We start from the raw sequence: 19,918 nt of genomic DNA on the forward strand, positions 1-19,918 counted from the left end.
AACCACAAAAAGTGAAGGTATAAATTGTGGACTTATGTTTAATACTGTTGTGTTTATTTTGACATTTGCTTTCCCATATCAGTATCAAAATTGGACGATGCTTCTATGATTAGGCCCCAAACAATTTCATTTGTTAATTCTTTTGGCGATACCTCATGTCTCCTTTCTTTAAATCCTTGTTTCTCTCCTGGTTAGATTTCTAATGAAGTCCTACCTCTAAGCCCTCATCGCGAGTGGCATTTTAATTACAATGGTGGGGTAAAAACCAGCCACCGATCCCATCAGAATGATGAGATCTGCGATAACTCTGTGGATCTGGCGTCTTTCATCCGGAGAGTCCACCTGCTAAAATCAGTACAGTGTACCATGAATGTTTTGGAGTAAAGTGAGGAACTACCAAGAAAATATGGAACAAAACGACCTGTTTCCCCTGAACTTGCTCTTTTGTAAGGGCATCTTCAGTTTAATGCCTCTCCTTCAGAGTGACCAATATTTATTTTTTATTTATTTTATTTTATTTACTTGAGTTATATATAGCACTGGCTAGACCCAGAGGTATCAGAGCGCTGTACAAGAGGAGAGTTACATAGGTTACAAAATTACACACTGTTACAGAAGGTACAACAGTTACAAGTTACATTCTTAGGTTAATGGTGTGTAGAGGGGTAAGGGGGTAATGTAAAAGTGTGAGGGGAGGGAGAATTAAACGGAGCACAGGCATAAGGATAGACAAATCAGGCAGGTGGAGAGGAATTCAGGGGAGAGAAGGAGGGAAATGGGGGAGTAGCCAAAGAAAGAAGGAGGGAAGCAGAGGTGGAGGGTGTGGGGTGAGGGGGACACCCCGGTATCTGCAACTTTGGGGCTGAGGAGCAGGGTACCTGGCAGAACACAGGGGATCTTGTGAAGAGGCTCTTGGTACCTTCATCGAGGATGTAGCCTCTCCGATGGCAGCCACTAGATGTTGAATTAACCCCCCTCTGCACATACGGTGTGCCTCTCCCCTGCTGTGCTCAGTGCCCAGATGTGGTTCTTGTTCAACACACAGTGTTGCAGTGTGCTCATCAGTTGATGTTCTTAATGCTCCATGCTCTGAAGTTACTTACAAGAGAAGGTAAACGTGTGGCCATACTCTCCATCATCTGAATGTTTCCATTTTCCTTTTTTTGGGTAACAGCAAAGAGCCGGGCGTGCAGCGCGTCAAGAGATGGGGCTTCTCCATGGATGAGATGCTGAAGGACCCTATGGGGCGAGATCAGTTTCTTCGGTTCCTGGAGTCAGAGTTCAGCTCTGAGAATCTCAGGTAGGATCAGTGGTACAACCTGTACTGCCAAAGATGCTGAGAAAAACTTGGAGGGAAATGACCATGTATACACATAAGCTAAGAGCGGAAGTACACTGTTGGACTGTGGTGCACTAGGAATGTTGCACTATTAACCTGAAATGAGGTGCACGGAATAAATTTAAATCCCAACCACGAGTTATAGAATCAGGACTGGCGCCAGTTGAATGTGTATGCTCCGATTTATGTTGGTAAATGCTTCCTATGTTTAATTCATATTTTCATCGCAGCCTGGGCTTGTTTTATGATAACCGTAATTTTGTCGCTCCTTCAATCCATAGTGTGTTTGTCTGAAAATGAACTTTAAAAAGCATGAGCACAATTTCAAGCCATAATATTTATATTTTTATTTTAAAAACATTTCTATGAGATAAAAGCACCCATGTTCTCCCATAGAATAAATGGAACGCAGTCCCAGCAGTCATGTTCACCTACGGAATAAAAGGAAATAATGCAGTCAATGCAGTCATGTCCACCCGTGGCATAAAATGAATTAATGCAGTCCCTGCTGTCATGCTCACCCATGGAATAAAAGGAACGCAGTCCCCGCACTTCTGTTCACTCACAAAATACTTAGGAATGCAGTCATGTTCACCCATAGAATAAATGGAACGCAGTCCCAGCAGTCTTGATCACCCAAAGAATAAATGCAACAAAGTCCCTGCACTCATGTTCACTCACAGAGTAAATGGAACACAGCCCCTCCAGCCATGTTCACCCACCGTGCTGTCTTGTTCACCCCCAGAGCACACAGAATACAGTCCCTGCACAACTGTTCACATGCGAAATAAATGGAACGCAGTCCGTGATGTCATGTTCACCTATAGAATAAATGGATTGCAATCCTAGCAGTCACAATCACCCAAAGAATAAGTAAGAACACAGTCCCTGCACTCATGTTCATCCACAGAGTAAACGGAATGCAGTCCCAGCCGTCATGTTCACCCATGGAATAAATCGAACAAATGCAGTCGCTGCAGTCATATTCACCCACAGAATACATGGATCACAGTCCCCACATACCTATTCACCCACGTAATAAATGTAACCCAGTCCCTGCAGTCATGTTCACCCACAGAATACATGGAATACAGTCCCTGCAGCCATGTTCACTCACAGAATACATGGAACGCCGTCCGTGCAGTCATGTTAACAGAATAAATGGAATGGAGTCTCTACAGTCATGTTCACCCACAGAATAAGTGGAACGCAGTCCCCACACTCCTGTTCACCAGCGGAATAAATGGAACGCAGCCCCTGCAGTCACACTCACCCAAAGGATAAATGGAACACAGTCTCTGCACTCATGTTCACCCACAGAATAAATGGAACGCAGTTCCAGCAGTCACATTCATCCAAAGAATAAATGAAACACAGTCCCTGCAGTCATGTTCACCCTCAGAATATATGGAATGCAGTCCCTCCGGTCATGTTCACCCACAGAGAACATGGAACGCAGTCCCTGCAGCCATGTTCACCCACAGAATAAATGGAACGCAGTCCCTCCGGTCATGTTCACCCACAGAGAACATGGAACGCAGTCCCTGCAGCCATGTTCACCCTCAGAATATATGGAACGCCGTCCGTGCAATAATGTTAACAGAATAAATGGAACACAGCCTCTACAGACATGTTCACCCACTGTTATAAATAGAACACAGTCCCCCCACTCCTGTTCACCGATGGAATAAATAGCATGCAGTCCCTGCAGCCATGTTCGCCCACTGATTAAATGGAACGCAGTCCCTGAAGCCATGTTCACCCACAGAATACATGGAACACAGTCCCCCCACTCCTGTTCACCCATGGAATAAATGGCATGTAGTCCCTGCAGCCATGTTCACCCACAGATTAAATGGAACACAGTCCCTGAAGCCATGTTCACCCATAGATTAAATGGAACACAGTCCCTGAAGCCATGTTCACCCACAGAATACATGGAACACAGTCCCCCCACTCCTGTTCACCCATGGAATAAATGGCATGTAGTCCCTGAAGCCATGTTCACCCACAGATTAAATGGAACACAGTCCCTGAAGCCATGTTCACCCACAGATTAAATGGAACACAGTCCCTGAAGCCATGTTCACCCACAGATTAAATGGAACACAGTCCCTGAAGCCATGTTCACCCACAGATTAAATGGAACACAGTCCCTGAAGCCATGTTCACCCATAGATTAAATGGAACACAGTCCCTGAAGCCATGTTCACCCACAAAATACATGGAACACAGTCCCCCCACTCCTGTTCACCCATGGAATAAGTGGCATGTAGTCCCTGCACTCCTGTTCTCCCGCAGAATAAATGGAACGCAGTCTCTGCAGCCATTTTCACCAACAGAATACAAGGAACACCGTCAGTGCAATCATGTTAACAGAATAAATGGAAGGCAGTCCCTGCAGCCATGTTCACCCTCGGAATAAATGGAACGCAGTGTCTACAGTCATAGATTATTTCCCTAGGGTGATGGAGTCACTGGAGGGCGGTGTTTGAAACCCTGAACAGTCTCTGGTGCATCTGTCACTTACATCAGACACAGTTTTGGCTACAGGAGAGAGAAACAGAGATCAGAGAGTGGAAGAGAGAGCGAGAAAGAGAATAGGTGGCTGGGAAGAGATAGAGGGGAGGAAGTGAGATGGGCGGGTTTGAACATTTCTGACAGGGCTGCTTTTGGTTCCTTGCCTGACCCGGGCTCTGATGAGGGGATTGGCGAAGTAATGGGAGAGGCCCAGCAATGGATGGGTACACTAAGCGAGTCTGCACCTAGGAGTGGTCTGAGTCCAACCAATCTTAGTGGAAGGCTGAGGCAATTTTGAAGGAAAGACCAGACTGGGCGGGAATGCCGATGGTGAGGTCTGGTAGGTGTGCTGAACTGATATAGTGCACACGAATAGATGTGCGGCAATTCACCAGGAGATGTTATACAAGCAACACTAAATGTGCCTCTTAAAATCATTCAGGAATGTCAAATTGAGTCAAAGGAGAAAGTGGAAAAACAAGGTTGTGCTGCCGTGTTCTCTTCTGCGAGTATTTTCGAGGCCGTGGGATCACTACTTCAAATGATTGTCGTGTGTAGATATGGCTTGTTATTTGTTGCTTATGAATAATTCGCCTGGCATTGCATGTGCATTACAAATAATCCATAGTTGGGGGCGTGGCTTGGACGCCGGGGAAGATGGCGGTTTAGAGCGGCTCTCCTCCCGTCACGAGCCCTTCTATCAGAAATTGGGACACTTCCTTAAACCGGTGGCAGTGATACGACCAGAGATTCAAGCACCGGATTGCTTTCTGCGTGCAGTGAGCTGTCTTATGTAGCCGCACCTTCGACGGATCGGGAGTTACACCACGAGAGGCTCCGGACGTGCATGGCGGCAACAGCGCGAATGGCGCGAACAGCGCGAGCAGAGGAGAGGAGGTGAAGCACGGTACAATACACAGCAAAGCGGTGAAATCCGCCACCACGAAGGTATTTGGGATCAGTAGAGGCAGCAGCGCTCTGCAATATTTTTGGGCTGCAGGACGAGAAAATGATCGCGTGAGTAAGCGCGATCGGCCATGTCGGGGCTTCATTCACCTTCACCAAGATGGCGGCCGCCATTCGGTAATGCCTGAAACTTCGGGAAGAAGTTGCTCCCACACTACTTTCTGCACAAATAACTTGATTAAAGCGCCAGGTGAGCAATGCTGGCAAATGTACTGGGAAATAAGTGCACATTTCTGATCTGGTCATGGGGTTTCCATGTGCGTGCTGAATGCCTGGACTGCCTGACATGTGACCACGAGGAGCTCTCCAATGCCATAATGATCTCTTCAAATGATTTCCAACCTGACCAAGGGGGCTTAATGTTGTTGCGCTGGGACTGCCTGATATAAGACCACAGTAAGCTCCCCAAAGTAACAGTGCTATTCCCAAGGATAATTAGTGCCTGGGACACCTGCCTTCAGACGCAGCGGCCTCTCTATAGTATTCTCTCCAATGATAATGGTCTCTCCATAGTGATCCTTCCAATCATACTACACCTTACACGTGCACGTCCAGAATGTGCGCTTGAGACGCCTGTACCTCCGGTCCCATTTGCTGAAGGGTTATAGCAACCAGTGAACCGAGATCTAACCGATCACTCTCTTCTATACATCTGGGTTGGCTAATCAACCCCACGTACTTACCAAGAGGGACACTCAGGGCTCCGTGCTAGGATCTAAGCAATCATGATGGAGACCAAAGATCAGAGTACCCTTAAAAGACTTAAATCGGATCACTCGAACCCGGGATCGCCGAATAAACCAAAGAAAGTCACTCCGGATGCACTTGATATGATATTAAATAGGCTGGATGAAGTGAAAGACCTAGCTAAGGTCACTAAAGAAGAAGTGGTGGCGATCCGCCAAGATATCAGAGATACCAATGCGCGCTTGACAGAAACGGAGTCCACGATTAGTCGGTTGGAAGATATAGAGGTTAGGACCTCAAAGGCATTGAAACACCTGCACATCGCCTCTGACCAAACTACTAGGAGACTAGCCGAATTGGAGGATAGAAATAGAAGAGGGAACCTGCGCATCTTTGGGGTTCCGGAGGGGTCCGAGGATTCAGAGGGGTCGTGCATTCAGTTTCTAGAATCATGGTTTGCTAAAGCAACGAACCTAACTTTCGCCAACCCTCTTGAATTCGACAGGGCACATAGGGTGCCAGGAAGAATCACCAAGACGCAAAAAGGACCAAGGACCATCGTTTGTAAGCCATTGCGCTATCAACATGTGGAGCAAATACTTGCATTTGTTCGAAAACATAATCATATCCTGTGGAGGGACGCAAAGATCTATATCTCTCAAGATTATAGCAAGGAGACTGTGGAGATCAGAAAAGCCTTCTTAGCTCTACGGCCACTACTAAAGTCGAAGGGATACCAATTTGGCTTTGTAGGCCCGGCAAAATACAGGGTAACAATACGTGGATCGTCTCATTACTTCACAGACCCTATGAAACTCAAAAGCGTACTTGGGGATTTGGAAGAACGCGACATGGAACGCAACATGGAGACCAACAACCCAGATAACCAGACAACCTCAGCTTCAGGTTACAAATGAACAATTCTAAGAGTTGATGTGGTTAATTGACTCTCTCTACCCTGATAGGATTGCGGGACTGATAGGCCTGACATATGCCGGATTGGGTCCCATATCCGCAGCTACCGACAGACACTGGAAGTGCTACCATGAATGGTAATATGATAATATGTCGTAAATGTTTGGCTCAACATTCCGATAATCTCCTTGCTCTTCACTTCTTCTTCATATTGTTGTTAGTACAGAGTGGTATAATCAGTAATGTTCTGCATATTACATGTCTCGGCTCATCGACGTGTTCCGTCTGCGCTGATCAAGTCTCAGGTCTCAGCACGGCCGTGTTGAGACTCATTGACTCTTTGAGTATGTGAACGATATTCGAACGCCAGTTGACAGTTTGTTGCTCTTGTTTATGCAACTTATCAACAGTGAATAGACCTAGGATCTATTAGTTCTTCTTAGATGGTTCTTGATGAAGGATATGATGCTATAATGTCCTACAAGGGTCCTCATGGGCCTCTATACTAACTCTACTTGCCGTCCTATTGCTGCAACCTTAAGTAATGGTTCTGTTTAAATAAGTTTGTCAGGATTGTTCTTTAATGGTACTTTATTGGTACTTTATTGGTTACATCATACAATTTCAATGTTCTCATTGCTTATGTGAATGGTCATATACACCTTACATAGTTGTTCCAATGTTTATGCTAAATTATTATGGACGGGAGGGCCGCTGCGGTTTTCCTCGCGTCGCCATGCTTCTATACGACAGCTGGGGTGGGTGGGGTGGGGGGATGGGGAGAGAAGGGCGGGGGGGTGTTGTGTGTTATGGTTTGCATTTTTACTTTTACTTCCTCTTCCTCTTTTCTCTTTGCTTTTCCTTTCTCTTACAATCTATCCCTTTTCTCTTGACTGGACAAGTTGTATCATCCACATGCTGTGTTTGTATATCCGGACATGGTTTACTCATGTACTATACCTGTGTGCCCCTACGTCTGCTCATGGTTTCAATAAATGTAGCCACATAATGGTAAAAACAGAATACTCCTCATATAAGGTGTTGTATAGCACGCCACTGCTTGGGGATTATAAGGTACTAATGTTACATGTAATGTTATAAATGCTACACCCTACGCTTAACACTCCGCTTGGAACGACCTCCCTTGACCAGCTAAAAATTCTGTCTATGAATGTTAAAGGTTTGAACCAACCCATAAAGAAACAAAAGATATTAGACTATGTACGTAGACAGAAGGGGGACATTGTTCTGATGCAGGAGACTAAACTAGACTCTAAACAGTTTTATACCTTACGTAATAAGTTTTTTTCGGAGGTTGTTGGGTCTAGTGCGCTTGGCAAAAAGAATGGGGTTCTGGTACTTTTGTCGAAACGATCCAAGATAGAACTATTGTCTTCATCCTCGGACGAAAAGGGACGCTGGGTTACAGTAAAACTTGCCAAAGACCACACAGAATTCTTTGTCACGAATGTATACGCACCTAACACTAATGATCTCAATTTCTGGCAAGACTTAGTCAAGCAGATTGAAACAATACCTGACACGGCGGTACATATCCTAGGGGGAGACTTTAACCTTCCACTTGATCCTGCCCTGGACAGGGACTCGAAGTGTGTGTTTAAACCGACCAAATCACATAATGCTTTCGTTAAACTGTGTCAACGCTTTAATCTGGTTGATACATGGAGAATACAAAACCCTACTGACAGAGACTACACTTTTTACTCCTCCCCTCACGATTCGTACTCTCGCATCGACTACATACTTCTCACACAGAATGGGGTTGCGAGAATAGAGGATACTTCAATAGAACCGAGAGTACTGTCAGACCATTCCTGCATTTCCCTTTCCATCAGCAACATTAAACCCTCCCCTAAACAGACATTGTGGAGACTTAATGAAGAAACTTTAAACAAAGAACAAAATAGGGCCACTATCCAAAAAGCCATCCGATCATACTTGGATCTAAACAGGAGAGGGGACACCTCAGATTTGACGAGATGGGAGGCGTTGAAAAGTACCTTAAGGGGGGTGTGTATCAAAATCCGCTCGGGAATGAACAGAGATTGTACTGCACAACTGGAAAAGCTGGAAACGGAAATAGCTCATCTAGAAAACAGACACCAATTAACAAGGGATCGGGAAAACACTTAATACCATGACTAATAAAAAATACGAATATAATAAGCTAGTTAGCGAAAGGGCGGGAGTATGGCTGACCAGAAGGCGAAATTTTAAACTCTGCGAATCTAACAAGGCCGGTAAAAGCTTGGCGGCATACCTGAAATTCAAAGTACAGAGAAATTCTATTAATGTCATAAAGGACTCGGAGGGAGTAAACCACTCTGATCCCCAAAAAATAACTGAGGTCTTTAAAGACTTTTATGAGGACCTGTATGCTAAAAATGACTCAGTTGATGTAGATAAAATTCAAGGGTACTTGCAGGAGTGTGATCTGCCAAAGCTAAGTTCGGAGGAACAACACAGCCTTAACGAACCGATCACACTCGGGGAGGTGGAGAAAGCAATCAGAGGATTGAAATGTGGGAAGGCGCCTGGCCCTGATGGCTTTACAGCTAAATTTTACAAAAGTTTTGCAGCAGATCTAGCTGAACCCCTTCTGCATCTTTTTCATGAATTCACGGAGTCGGGTGAAGTGAGGGGGACCCTGGCAGAGGCGACTATCGCAGTTCTGCCAAAAGATGGCAAAGACCCATCGTTACCAAAAAATTATAGACCAATTTCCCTGATTAATTTGGATTGTAAGTTGCTAGCGAAGATTATGTCAACCCGATTACAAAAAGTTCTCCCTAACCTCGTACATCCATCCCAAGCAGGCTTTTTAAAACACAGATTATCTAGCGATAACACAAGAGTGTTAGCCCACGCCCTAGAAAAAGCGAAACTTTTAAATACCCCCACAGTGGCAATTACATTAGACGCTGAGAAAGCCTTCGACAAGGTTGATTGGACCTTCCTTGAGGCAGTTCTACACAAATTTAATTTGGGGACGACATTTACTAAACTGGTAATGGCCTTATATGCCGGTCCGACAGCCAGAGTTAGAGCAGGTGGCTCCTTTTCTTCATCCTTCTGCTTGAAACAAGGAACGAGACAAGGATGCCCGCTATCACCGTCTCTGTTTTTACTAGCGATAGAACTTTTCCTATACCATATCCGGAATAACGAGACCATTGCTGGCGTTCCGTTTGATGATTGCACTGTGAAATTAACAGCCTACGCTGACGATGTGCTCATTCTAACGGAGAAGGCTGACGAGGCTATCCCGGCATTAATGGACGTAATTGGCGAGTATTCTAAAGTTTCAGGGTACAAGCTGAATAAAGACAAAACGGAAGTCAAGCTGCTAAACAACATCGGAAGTAGAGAAATACTTGGTTCATCTGGCCTCACCTGGCAACCGAAAGCTTTTAAATATCTAGGCTTAGATTTTGAGAAAGACTTAATAACAACCTTAAAGGTAAATGAGGGCCTAACATTAACAAAGATCTCTACGTTGCTAGATAGCTGGTCGCCCAAGTTTATGTCCTGGTGGGGTAGGGCTGAGACCCTCAAAATGATGTGCACACCTCTGGTTAATTATCTGGCTAGCATGCTCCCGATGACTTTTTCCGATGAATTCATCAAAAAAGTGGATAGACTATTTGGAGAGTTTCTGTGGCGAGGGAAAAAAGCCAGGATATCATTGAAAAAGTTGCAATTGGCGAAAGAAAGGGGCGGCCTGGGCCTACCCTCGTTCAGAAACTACCAGACGGCTTTCCTTTGTAAGCAGGGGGCTCTTTGGCTAATTGACTCTCCATCTTATACTCCAGTATGGCTATCTATTGAGCGGTCGTTAGTGGCTCATGCACCCCTCCCGGCTCTCCTCAGCATGGACTTAACCCATTTACCTCACTCCAAATATATCCTATTAAATACTGGAAGGGTGCTCCTCAGCCTTGACCAGTCACATAAAACTGATTCGGTGATTAAGAAATCTACCCTAGTCTCGATATGGCATAACCCTATGTTTCGGATAGAGTGGCAAACCCTTTACTGGGAGTTGTGGGCTAAACATGGTGTCCATATGGTGAATGACCTCTATGAAAACGGTATGCCCATACCTTTTTCGACGCTGCAAGAGAAATTTAATTTGCCACCCATAGAATTCTACCAATTTTTTAAACTGAAGGTCGCCATCTCTAAGCGTGCCCTCACTACTGATTCACCATGGCTGCTGACACGTCTCCGGATACTGTATAATGCTGACCATTTTGTGTCCAGAATATATAAATTGCTCCTCCCCTTGCCAAAGAAAGCACATAACTTAATTGAAAACAAGTGGGAGTCGGAACATAATCCGACAGGTATCTCAATTGATTGGGAGGTAATACACAAAACTGCACTATCAAATAAGGTGTCCCCAATTCTATGTCAAACGAAATATATGCTGTTGAACAGAGCGTTTTGGACTCCTCAAAGGCTGTTTAAATGTAATTTGAAGGATACGCCCAATTGCTGGAACTGCCAGGCTGCACCTGGAGACCTGGCACACATGCTCTTCGACTGTTCCCTATTGAGATCATTTTGGAAAAAAATATTTGCATATATCCAACAAGTACTTGGAATCACACCCGTTCAGGAATTTGTATATGTCATTTTGGCTCCCCTGGAATCACAACTGCCTGACATTCATGACCGCCAATTGCTAGATATCATGTTGACACTGGCGTGTAAGGTTATTCTCTGTAAATGGAAGAATTTTGCTGAAGTCAACTTCAAAATATGGCTGGAATGGCTCTCCTTCCTGAGAGGGGCAGACAATCCGGCACTGCAGTCAGCCACATGGAAGCCTTCTAACAAAAAACTGTGGTCCTCCTTGGACGCGTCATCCTCCCACTTTGAGCCTCCATGATACAACATTCAACAGACTGCCTGCCTTCATAAACTACAGTATCTCTGTTTGACCCCAAGTTTCCACGTTCCAATGCTCTCCAGGTCTCAATGCTCTCCTGGCCTGAATGCTTAATGTATACTTATTGTTACCTGAATGCTTAATGTATACTTATTGTTACCTGTAACGCGCCCTGTGCTTCTGTAAACCGATTGCAATTGATATATTGATACATCTGTCCTCTTTCTTCTCTCTTTTTCCTCTTTCTTTCTTTCTTTCTCTTATTCCTCCTTTCCTTTCCCTACTCTTTTTCTGTTCAGTTCAGTCCAGTTCAGTTCATTATTGTAAGCGTCATTGTGCCATTAACGCATCCATCTATGTGATTAAGAAGTTCGTGTATTGTCTTGCTTCATTTTGTCCAATCTTCAATAAAAAAGATTTGAATTAAAAAACAAATAATCCATAGTTTTAATCATCTGGCCCTGTATCCGCTGCTACTAGTGTAATGGACGTAATGCTGTCAATGGCCACAAGATGGCAGAAAAGCTCCATATGAAATATTTTTTTACGCTTTGTCAGTTCGGACGAGGTAATACAGCTCAACATATTGTATTGTAACATGTATATAGCACTTACAGCCCATAAGTGGGGCGCAGAAGCATTTGCTTATTCGGTATCCACACTACAACGCGTGGAAGGCGTGCAATTGGATTTCGGGCACTGAAACTCTTGCCTACACGTAGCATTCTATACCCTGTACTGCAGAGGTTCTTGACATTCTGACTTCCGTGGATCCCCACTTAATCATTACTGAAATCCAGGGACCTTCACTGAATCATGATTGAAATCCGAAAGCAACCCCTCTGCCTTCCCCCCAATCCCTCCACCCCCCCAATAATTACTAGAAGTTGGGGACCCCGCCTTGAGCAATTTCCATTTGAACCTTAGAACAATGCACACAAATACAAAAACATGCATTCATCAGACAAATTCACACAGGATTAAATATTTTATTTTATTTACAAAGCTTTAAAAAAAAAATCAAAATGTATGTTTTAATGGAAGTTTGGGGCTTACCTCATTTCAGCTGAGGCCACCCATCTTCCATAATATATTCTGTTTGACGCGCTTGCACTGCTACCACAAATTAATCTGAGGACACCAACTTAATTTTTAGCCTCTAATTGCAATTTTTTTCACATTTACTTAGAATTTTAAAACTTTTATTTTTGCATGTTGTTTATTTACATGCACATTATTAATCTGTTAATATTATTTTAATTCCTAAGCCGTCATTAACCCTCTGATTAGACATTGCAGACCCCAAGGGTCCCCGGACCAAAGTTTGAGAACCACTGGTGTAAGGTGTTTGGTTGGAAGTGTGTTATATTTGTTTTGAGATTGTGTGGGAAATGTTTCCATGTTCTGGTTGATGCCCGCCCTGGTGTGGTTATTGTGTTATGGGATACATTGCTTAACAGTGTGATAGATTTTATTTTATTTTATTTTATTTGTGCGATTTTATATAGCGCAAACTTTACCCGAAGGTGTCAGAGCGCTTTACATAGGACCCAGTTTCAAACATAAGGACTGAAGGTTACAAGCGGCAAATTTTTGACTTACATAAGAACCAGTTGAAAACATACGGATTTAGGATTACATGCGTTATGAAAAGGTACAAACAGAAAAAATTGCAAATGTACAAGAGATAAAGTCACACAAGGAGGAGATAAACTCTAGGCATATACTAGTGATATCTCTATCTACTTAGGGAGGGGATACACATGGATATACTCTAAGAGTCACATAGGAATGGTAGAGAGCACAGCGGACTCCTGCATAGACTAGTGATTAGAGTTATCTCTATATACATAGGGAAGGGGTAAGACTGGATATACCCTAAAAGTCACATAGGAATGGAAGAGAGCAAAGCGGACTACTGCATGTTCTAGTGATTAGAGTTATCTCTATATACATAGGGAAGGGATACACATGGATATACTCTAACAGTCACATAGGCGACTAGTCGTTAGAGTTATCTCTATATACATAGGGAAGGGATACAGATTTGTGCAATTTTATATAGCGTGAACTTTACCCGAAGGTGTCAGAGCGCTTTACATAGGATCCAGTTGAAAACATAAGGACTGACGGTTACATGCGTAAAAAGATTGCAAATTATTGCATTACATAAGAACCAGGTGAAAGCATACGGATTTAGGATTACATGCATTACAAAAAAGGTACAAACAGAAAAAATTGCAAATGTACAAGAGATAAAATCACACAAGGAGGAGGTACAAATGGATATACTCTAGGCCTATACTAGTAATATCTCTATCAACATAGGGAGGGGATACACATGGATATACTCTAAAGGTCACATAGGAGACTAGTCGTTAGAGTTATCTCTATATACATAGGGAAGGGATACACATGGATATACTCTAACAGTCACATAGGAGACTAGTCGTTAGAATTATCTCTATATACATAGGGAAGGGATACACATGGATATACTCTAACATTCACATAGGAGACTAGTCGTTAGAGTTATCTCTATATACATAGGGAAGGGATATGACTGGATATACTCTAACAGTCACATAGGAATGGTGGAGAGCACAACGGTCTACAGCATATACTAGTGATTAGAGTTATCACTATATACATAGGGAAGGGAAAGGACTGGATATACTCTAAGAGTCACCGGGAAGGGCAGGCACGTGAGATAAACGAGAGAGGGAAGCAGATAGTGGTGAATAAGACAGTGAGGAGTATGTCAGAGGCAACAGGAGAGACAATAGGAAAGTCGAAAGGACAGAGGGGGAGGTCAGAGATCGCTAAAATGGCGGAGGAGAAAGTTAGAAGAAGAGGCAAGTCATACAGAGAAAATGGCAGGGAGCACGAAGGTCCAAGTCCGAAAGTCCAGGAAGAGGGCTGACATAGCCAGCAGGTCCAGGGGGAGAAGGGTAGTCCGCAGCAAGGTCGCAGCCTCATCGTTCAAGAGGAGCTTGTATATAAACATATATATACACACATAGTAGATTTTCTCAGGCAGTGTTCCATTAAGTGGGGTCAGAGGGAGGGTGGGAGGGATACAAGGATATGGAGAAAAGGCAGAGCAGAAAAGGGAAGAAACATTTGAGGATCGTCAAGGGGGAAACAAGGGAGAAGGAATGGGCAAGATGGCGGGTCGGGGTCCAGAGAAAAACGGCCGAGAGCAGCATTAAAATGGCGGCCAGGACAAAATAAAAAATAAAAAGGTCCATGAGAGTCTGTGGTCCATGATTGCAGATGTGAGCCAGGGAACCAAACTTAGACAGAAACAAGTTCCAGTAAAAACCAAAACAATCCAGAATAGATGAGGTTTGAGAGAGGCATGCAGGTTATCGTTTTCAGTAAACTGGCACTACTAAGCTGGTTATCGTACTGGGTTGTCCATTCTGAGATTTTTGTTTATGTTTAGGACGGCCAGAAGCTTTTTTTGGTGAGAGAGGTGGTCAAGCAATCTGCTGTGATAGGCTTTCTTGAAATCGTCCCTTACAGTGGCGTCTCGCAGAGGGAGTGCTGCGGGCGGTGGGGCGGGGTGGAGGAGGAGCTGGGTGGGGGGTAGTGGAGTCGGACAGTTGATGGCAAGGAGTAAAGTGAGTAAATAAATAAATAAAACAATTTACCTTGCGCTCGCTGCATCGACAACTCGGCGACGCTGCGAGCGCACGGTAAATAGTTTTATTTATTTATTTACTTACTTTATTCCTTGCCATCAAATGTCTGACTCCACTACCCTCGCACCCTAACCCTGCCATGCCCCTCCCTGCCCCATGACCCACAGCACTCCCTCTGCAAGCCGCCACTGGTCCCTTATATAATTGTGAGATGTCAAGAAGCGGTCATTGAATGTAGTTAGTAAGGACCTGCAGTTGTGGAGTAAAATAGAGTCTTCTGGTGGTCGGCTGTAGGGGGCAGTTTCTTCAGTTAGTCATTCACATTACCCAGTAGCTACTAGACTAGACACAGATCAGTCTTTCTGAACATATAAACTTGTGATAGTGTTTGCCAACATGAGGAGAGTGTGCTGGTTGGACTGTTGCATATCCACAGATGTAGATTGTATTACGAGGAGCAATTATTGTTCTAGATTCTATCCTGACATTATAGGATAGAGGAGGCACAGAAAGCTCTGTCTATCTTTCTTTTAGTGGGAAATTCATTTACAGCATTATCGCCTATTGCGAGATGAGGGAATTTTTCTGGTAGCCGGATGGTGGTGGATAGCTTCAAATGCCACCGAGCCACTTATTGGTCCCGGAGTAATAGGGTGGCCACTCCTTTCTCCTCCACTGTGAGTTTTAGGTCATCCCATGTGGATGTGAGGGCTAACTCTGCGCCTCTAACCAGTATGTTTAGATAGTTGGTCTGATTTCAAGTCATTTCCCTATGTAACCTTGACAAGCTTAATAAAAAACATGCTGTTTCAAATATGTTACCTACGAACCATCCATTAGATATTGGTCTGTTATTTTCTGGGTTAGGTGAGTCAAGGTTAGCCTTCTAATAAGTTATGATGACTGTATCAGCCGTGACTTTTCTTCCCAATTTGCGGAATCCCCGCCTGTATACCTTGTAACTGGATGTGCAAGTTTTTCAATTAAGTTTTTTTTAAAACTTTTTTTTAAAGGTTAGCCTTCTAATAATGAAGGAGGTTTTTCATTTGGGAGGAAAGGAAACTCGTTCCACTGCATTGTTGAGTACATTTCTGTCTACCTTCCCTGTGCCAGTTCTGTGAAGGATTTTTGAATGTGCTGAATCTGAAGGTGATAATGATCTGCTTGCAATGCATTCAAACTCTTTTTACGAAAGTGTGTTGAAAGTATTTAGTGGAGGAAAACTGGTGCTGTTCCTCTTTGTGGTGGTTGAGCCATGTTTTGGGGAAGAGTTACCTCTGTTCTACTTGGGGAAATGTTCTTTTACAATTTTGAGCTTAATTCCATGGAGATTTTGTCTCTGAAGACTTGCTATCATGATGTTTCTGTGTTTTGGCACTCTGGATTGTGGAATTCTGCTAGAATCTTGTGGAGTACCCTAGATGACCAGCCCACTTTAATTATGTGGGTGGATTAGTGTTCACTTAATGTGATTCTGATTACTGTTTTTGTAGGCGGTATTATACTGGCATTGTAAAATTTTGTCTTTTTCGTTCCTTGGTTTTCACCATTTGCATCATAGCATGTTGAGATCTCCTTCTTTTGATGTTGTCATTAATCTAATTAGTTTTCTTCTTATCGTTGACCAAGGATGTGGTTTTTAACAATATCTGATTGTTCAATGCAGTGGCAATCCACCTCTGTGTCATTATAGTTAGTCAGAGTTGCCGTAGGAAGAGCGTTTTTTGGTTCACTAATAACTTTTGTTGCCATTTCATGAGTTTTCACTAAAATTCAGCCTCCCCAGAACATCCCTGGAAACTTTGGTGTGATACACTAAGTTGGGGCCGAGAAAAAGGAGCTGTCTCAAAACATTGTTTCCCTATGTTATTTCCCATAGAAAAATTTGTTACGCGATACAGAAATAAAATCTGAACGAAATTATAACAAATTTGATAGAAATGTAGAACTTTAATCAGAAGGCATGCATTTTCTGACTTGGTGTAAATCTGTTCAAAACTCTTTCAGAAATTCATGTTTAAAGAGGTGCTCGGGTGGGCTTGAAAGGGTTTAAAAAATAGGTTTATCTGCATATATTGGTCCTGCAGTACGGTATATTTGAAACAGAAGGGTTTCTGATTGGTCGAGAGAGTTTTATCTCTCATTGGCCTTTTTGATCAAAGTACCGGCCTCATGAAACAAAGATGTGATTGGCTGTCTGCAATTGGAGAAAAATGTTGCGGCTGCCATTATAGGACCCAGAGACTTGGTTTCTGACTGCATTTGTGAGATAAAAACATTTAAATGTAACAACCAGCATGATGACTCAGGGTACTTTTCAGACGTAAAATAATCCCCCATGCATTGCAGTGCAAGGACTCCATGGGTGGCAGGGTTTTGCAGCAAACAGCCAATTGCTCGAGGTAAGAGGGTACTACACCTCTGAGTTGAGCCAAAGCCCCCAATATCTATAGTTACAAGAATGAGTAACAACACGTCCTGCAGACAGATGCGCTGTCAAACCAGACCTAATAAAAGACAAGCATTTTTTTGTGGGTGGTGGGCTACATCATTCCGTTCTAGGTAAAAACCTCTTTCAACTGGTAATCACAAGCAGAGACATAAAATTATTATTGTGAGGCCACACTGTGTTTACCTCTAAAATATCTGTGTTCCAGAAGCAGAAGCCAGTGGTACCAAGAGCTTCGTGATGTGTTGTCCATGGTAACTCCATGGCTGATTGGCTTGAATAAAGCACAGCTGATGTTTTGTTTGGATTTGTTTTCTGTTTTCCTCGAAAGGTTTTGGCTGGCTGTGCAAGAGCTGAAGAAGCAGCCCCTGCAAGATGTGCCCGCGAGGGTGGACGAGATCTGGCATGAGTTCCTAAGCCCTGGCGCGCAGTGTCCCATCAACCTGGACTCCCACAGCTTCGAGAGGACCAGCCAGAACGTCAAGGACCCCGGCCGGTACACCTACGAGGATGCGCAGGTCGGACCGCCCCTTTGGCAACCATTACACATATGTTTTTGTGTTTTGTTTTGTTATTTTGCACATCTGAGATTCTCATTAACCCCTTGACCGCGGCACAAATTCCGCTGCGGTGCTGGAGAAATAGAGAGTGGGCGGGGTTTGGACGGCCAGTGGCCGTCCTCCGCACATGCCCACCGTGATGCGTGACGGCTCCCGGCCGTCACGCACACACAAGGGGTTAAACCATCCAAATGTCAATGTTTAGGCGGTAACTGTCAGGATTCCACATCTCATTTCTTTGTCTGCTTTTGATATGTTTCATTTTATCAACTATTGGATTTCCATTTTTTGTGTGTATTTATTCATAGGATCAGATAGCTTTTCTCAATGAGGTGCAGCACAAAGTTACAAAGATTCCCTATAATTTAACAGAAGGCGCCAATGAACAAAGTGCTGGGCTATGTAGAGTGAACAATATATGCTCTGCCACTTTCATGCCATTGATCCTGTTTATCATATTTATGCACAAATTAGGAACTTCATTAATATAATCTTCTTCTTGTTGCCTCAGCCCGTTTCTATAGCCACCTTATCCTTTTTCAAGGCCCTAGTCCTCTTTTATTACTTCATGTTCTCAGTACTGACTGACTGACTGACTAGCTATCTATCTATCTCAAAATATATTCATACTACCTACTGGTGGTAGCCAGTAGGTAGTTATAGTTAGAACCTAGTTTCCATAGGAAAAGCAATATATATATATAAGTATATATATATATGGATATGGATGTCATCAGCAGCCGCCATAACATAATATAACTTCTCAAGCAACTTAATGTGAAAAAAAGTCCATAAGTCAGGCTCTGGGCCTTGTTCACAAAGGTAAACTTACAGTTTTGGAGTCGATTTACTATTGTTTTGCTATTCACAAACTAGAAGTGAAGTTTTACATGTAGTATCTTTACGACTGTGCAAAACTCTGCACATTAAACAAAAGGAAGGTCTCTTCAGTCATAAAAATATTACACGTAAAACTACTCTCATAGTTTGTGAATAGAAGGAAAATAGTAAACTTACGTCAATAAGGCCCACAGTGTTCCTGGGGCTCCACGTGTGTGGCCGGTGCTTTCCAAGGGAAGAAGAAAGGTCATTGACTTCATTTATTGTAGTGTTTTTACCCAATAAAGCTGTACAGAAAAATGTACATTACGAAAATTGGGTGCACAATTGAAAAGGAATGATTGCTAGGTGTTGATTTTTCAAGCGTGTCTTACACAATACAAAGGATGGTCACTGAAGTGCAAACACTGACATTCTCTTCCATGACTTTGTTGCAAGTTGTGAAACGCAGCACTATGAGGAGAACGCACAAAGTGCCTTGAAGGTGCAAGAACCAAACATTACTTGAAGAAAGCATATAATTCTGAGCAATTCTTTTTGTCGCCCTGTGCCTAAATGTGTAATTATATCAAATGTAATGTATGTGTAATCTTAGAGCATCTATGTGCATAGCCATTAGAATAGTTAATATTTAAACCTGGTATGCTTTGTCATACTGACCCAGTTAAATTGTCCCAGATCCTGGCCCACTCACTTCCTGACCATACTGCATTCAATGTCTGTAAGAAAACATTCTAGTGGGTTGGTAAAGGGACCATCATGAAGAAAGGCATGGAGGGGGACAAAGAGTGGCAACTAATGAACACATTTAATAACAGAGCAGAAAAGAAGAGCAAACTTTGGCACCTTGGATCCAATTGGAGGGATGCTCTCTTCCACCCATCCCTCATCACGACCGCCACCGACCACACACAACATATTATATTGGACAATATTAGAAACAATGCAAGTGGAATGCAATAAGAGAAAGAACACAGACCCTCTAGTTAGTAACTGTTATGTTGTAGTTTCATTTATGTAGTGCATACTACCCTTGACAAGGCATTGAAGCACTTTACTCTGGTGAGCATAGTGCTCTGG

At 43.3% G+C, this 19,918-nt stretch overlaps 1 protein-coding gene across 2 annotated transcripts in view; it reads left to right on the forward strand.

Annotated features, from left to right (window-relative positions):
* The window catches only part of RGS6 (regulator of G protein signaling 6), a 1,203,707-nt gene that overhangs the window by 979,166 nt on the left and 204,623 nt on the right, over nt 1–19,918 (forward strand). For both annotated transcript variants that reach the window (XM_078659475.1, XM_078659476.1), the window contains exons 14-15: nt 1,175–1,300; nt 17,770–17,956. In XM_078659475.1, the coding sequence (XP_078515601.1) occupies nt 1,175–1,300; nt 17,770–17,956 (313 nt within the window). The remainder of the gene's footprint in view (nt 1–1,174; nt 1,301–17,769; nt 17,957–19,918) is intronic.

This window comes from Lissotriton helveticus, chromosome 9 (assembly GCF_964261635.1).
Source record: "Lissotriton helveticus chromosome 9, aLisHel1.1, whole genome shotgun sequence".
In the NCBI taxonomy this organism is placed as follows: Eukaryota; Metazoa; Chordata; class Amphibia; order Caudata; family Salamandridae; genus Lissotriton; species Lissotriton helveticus.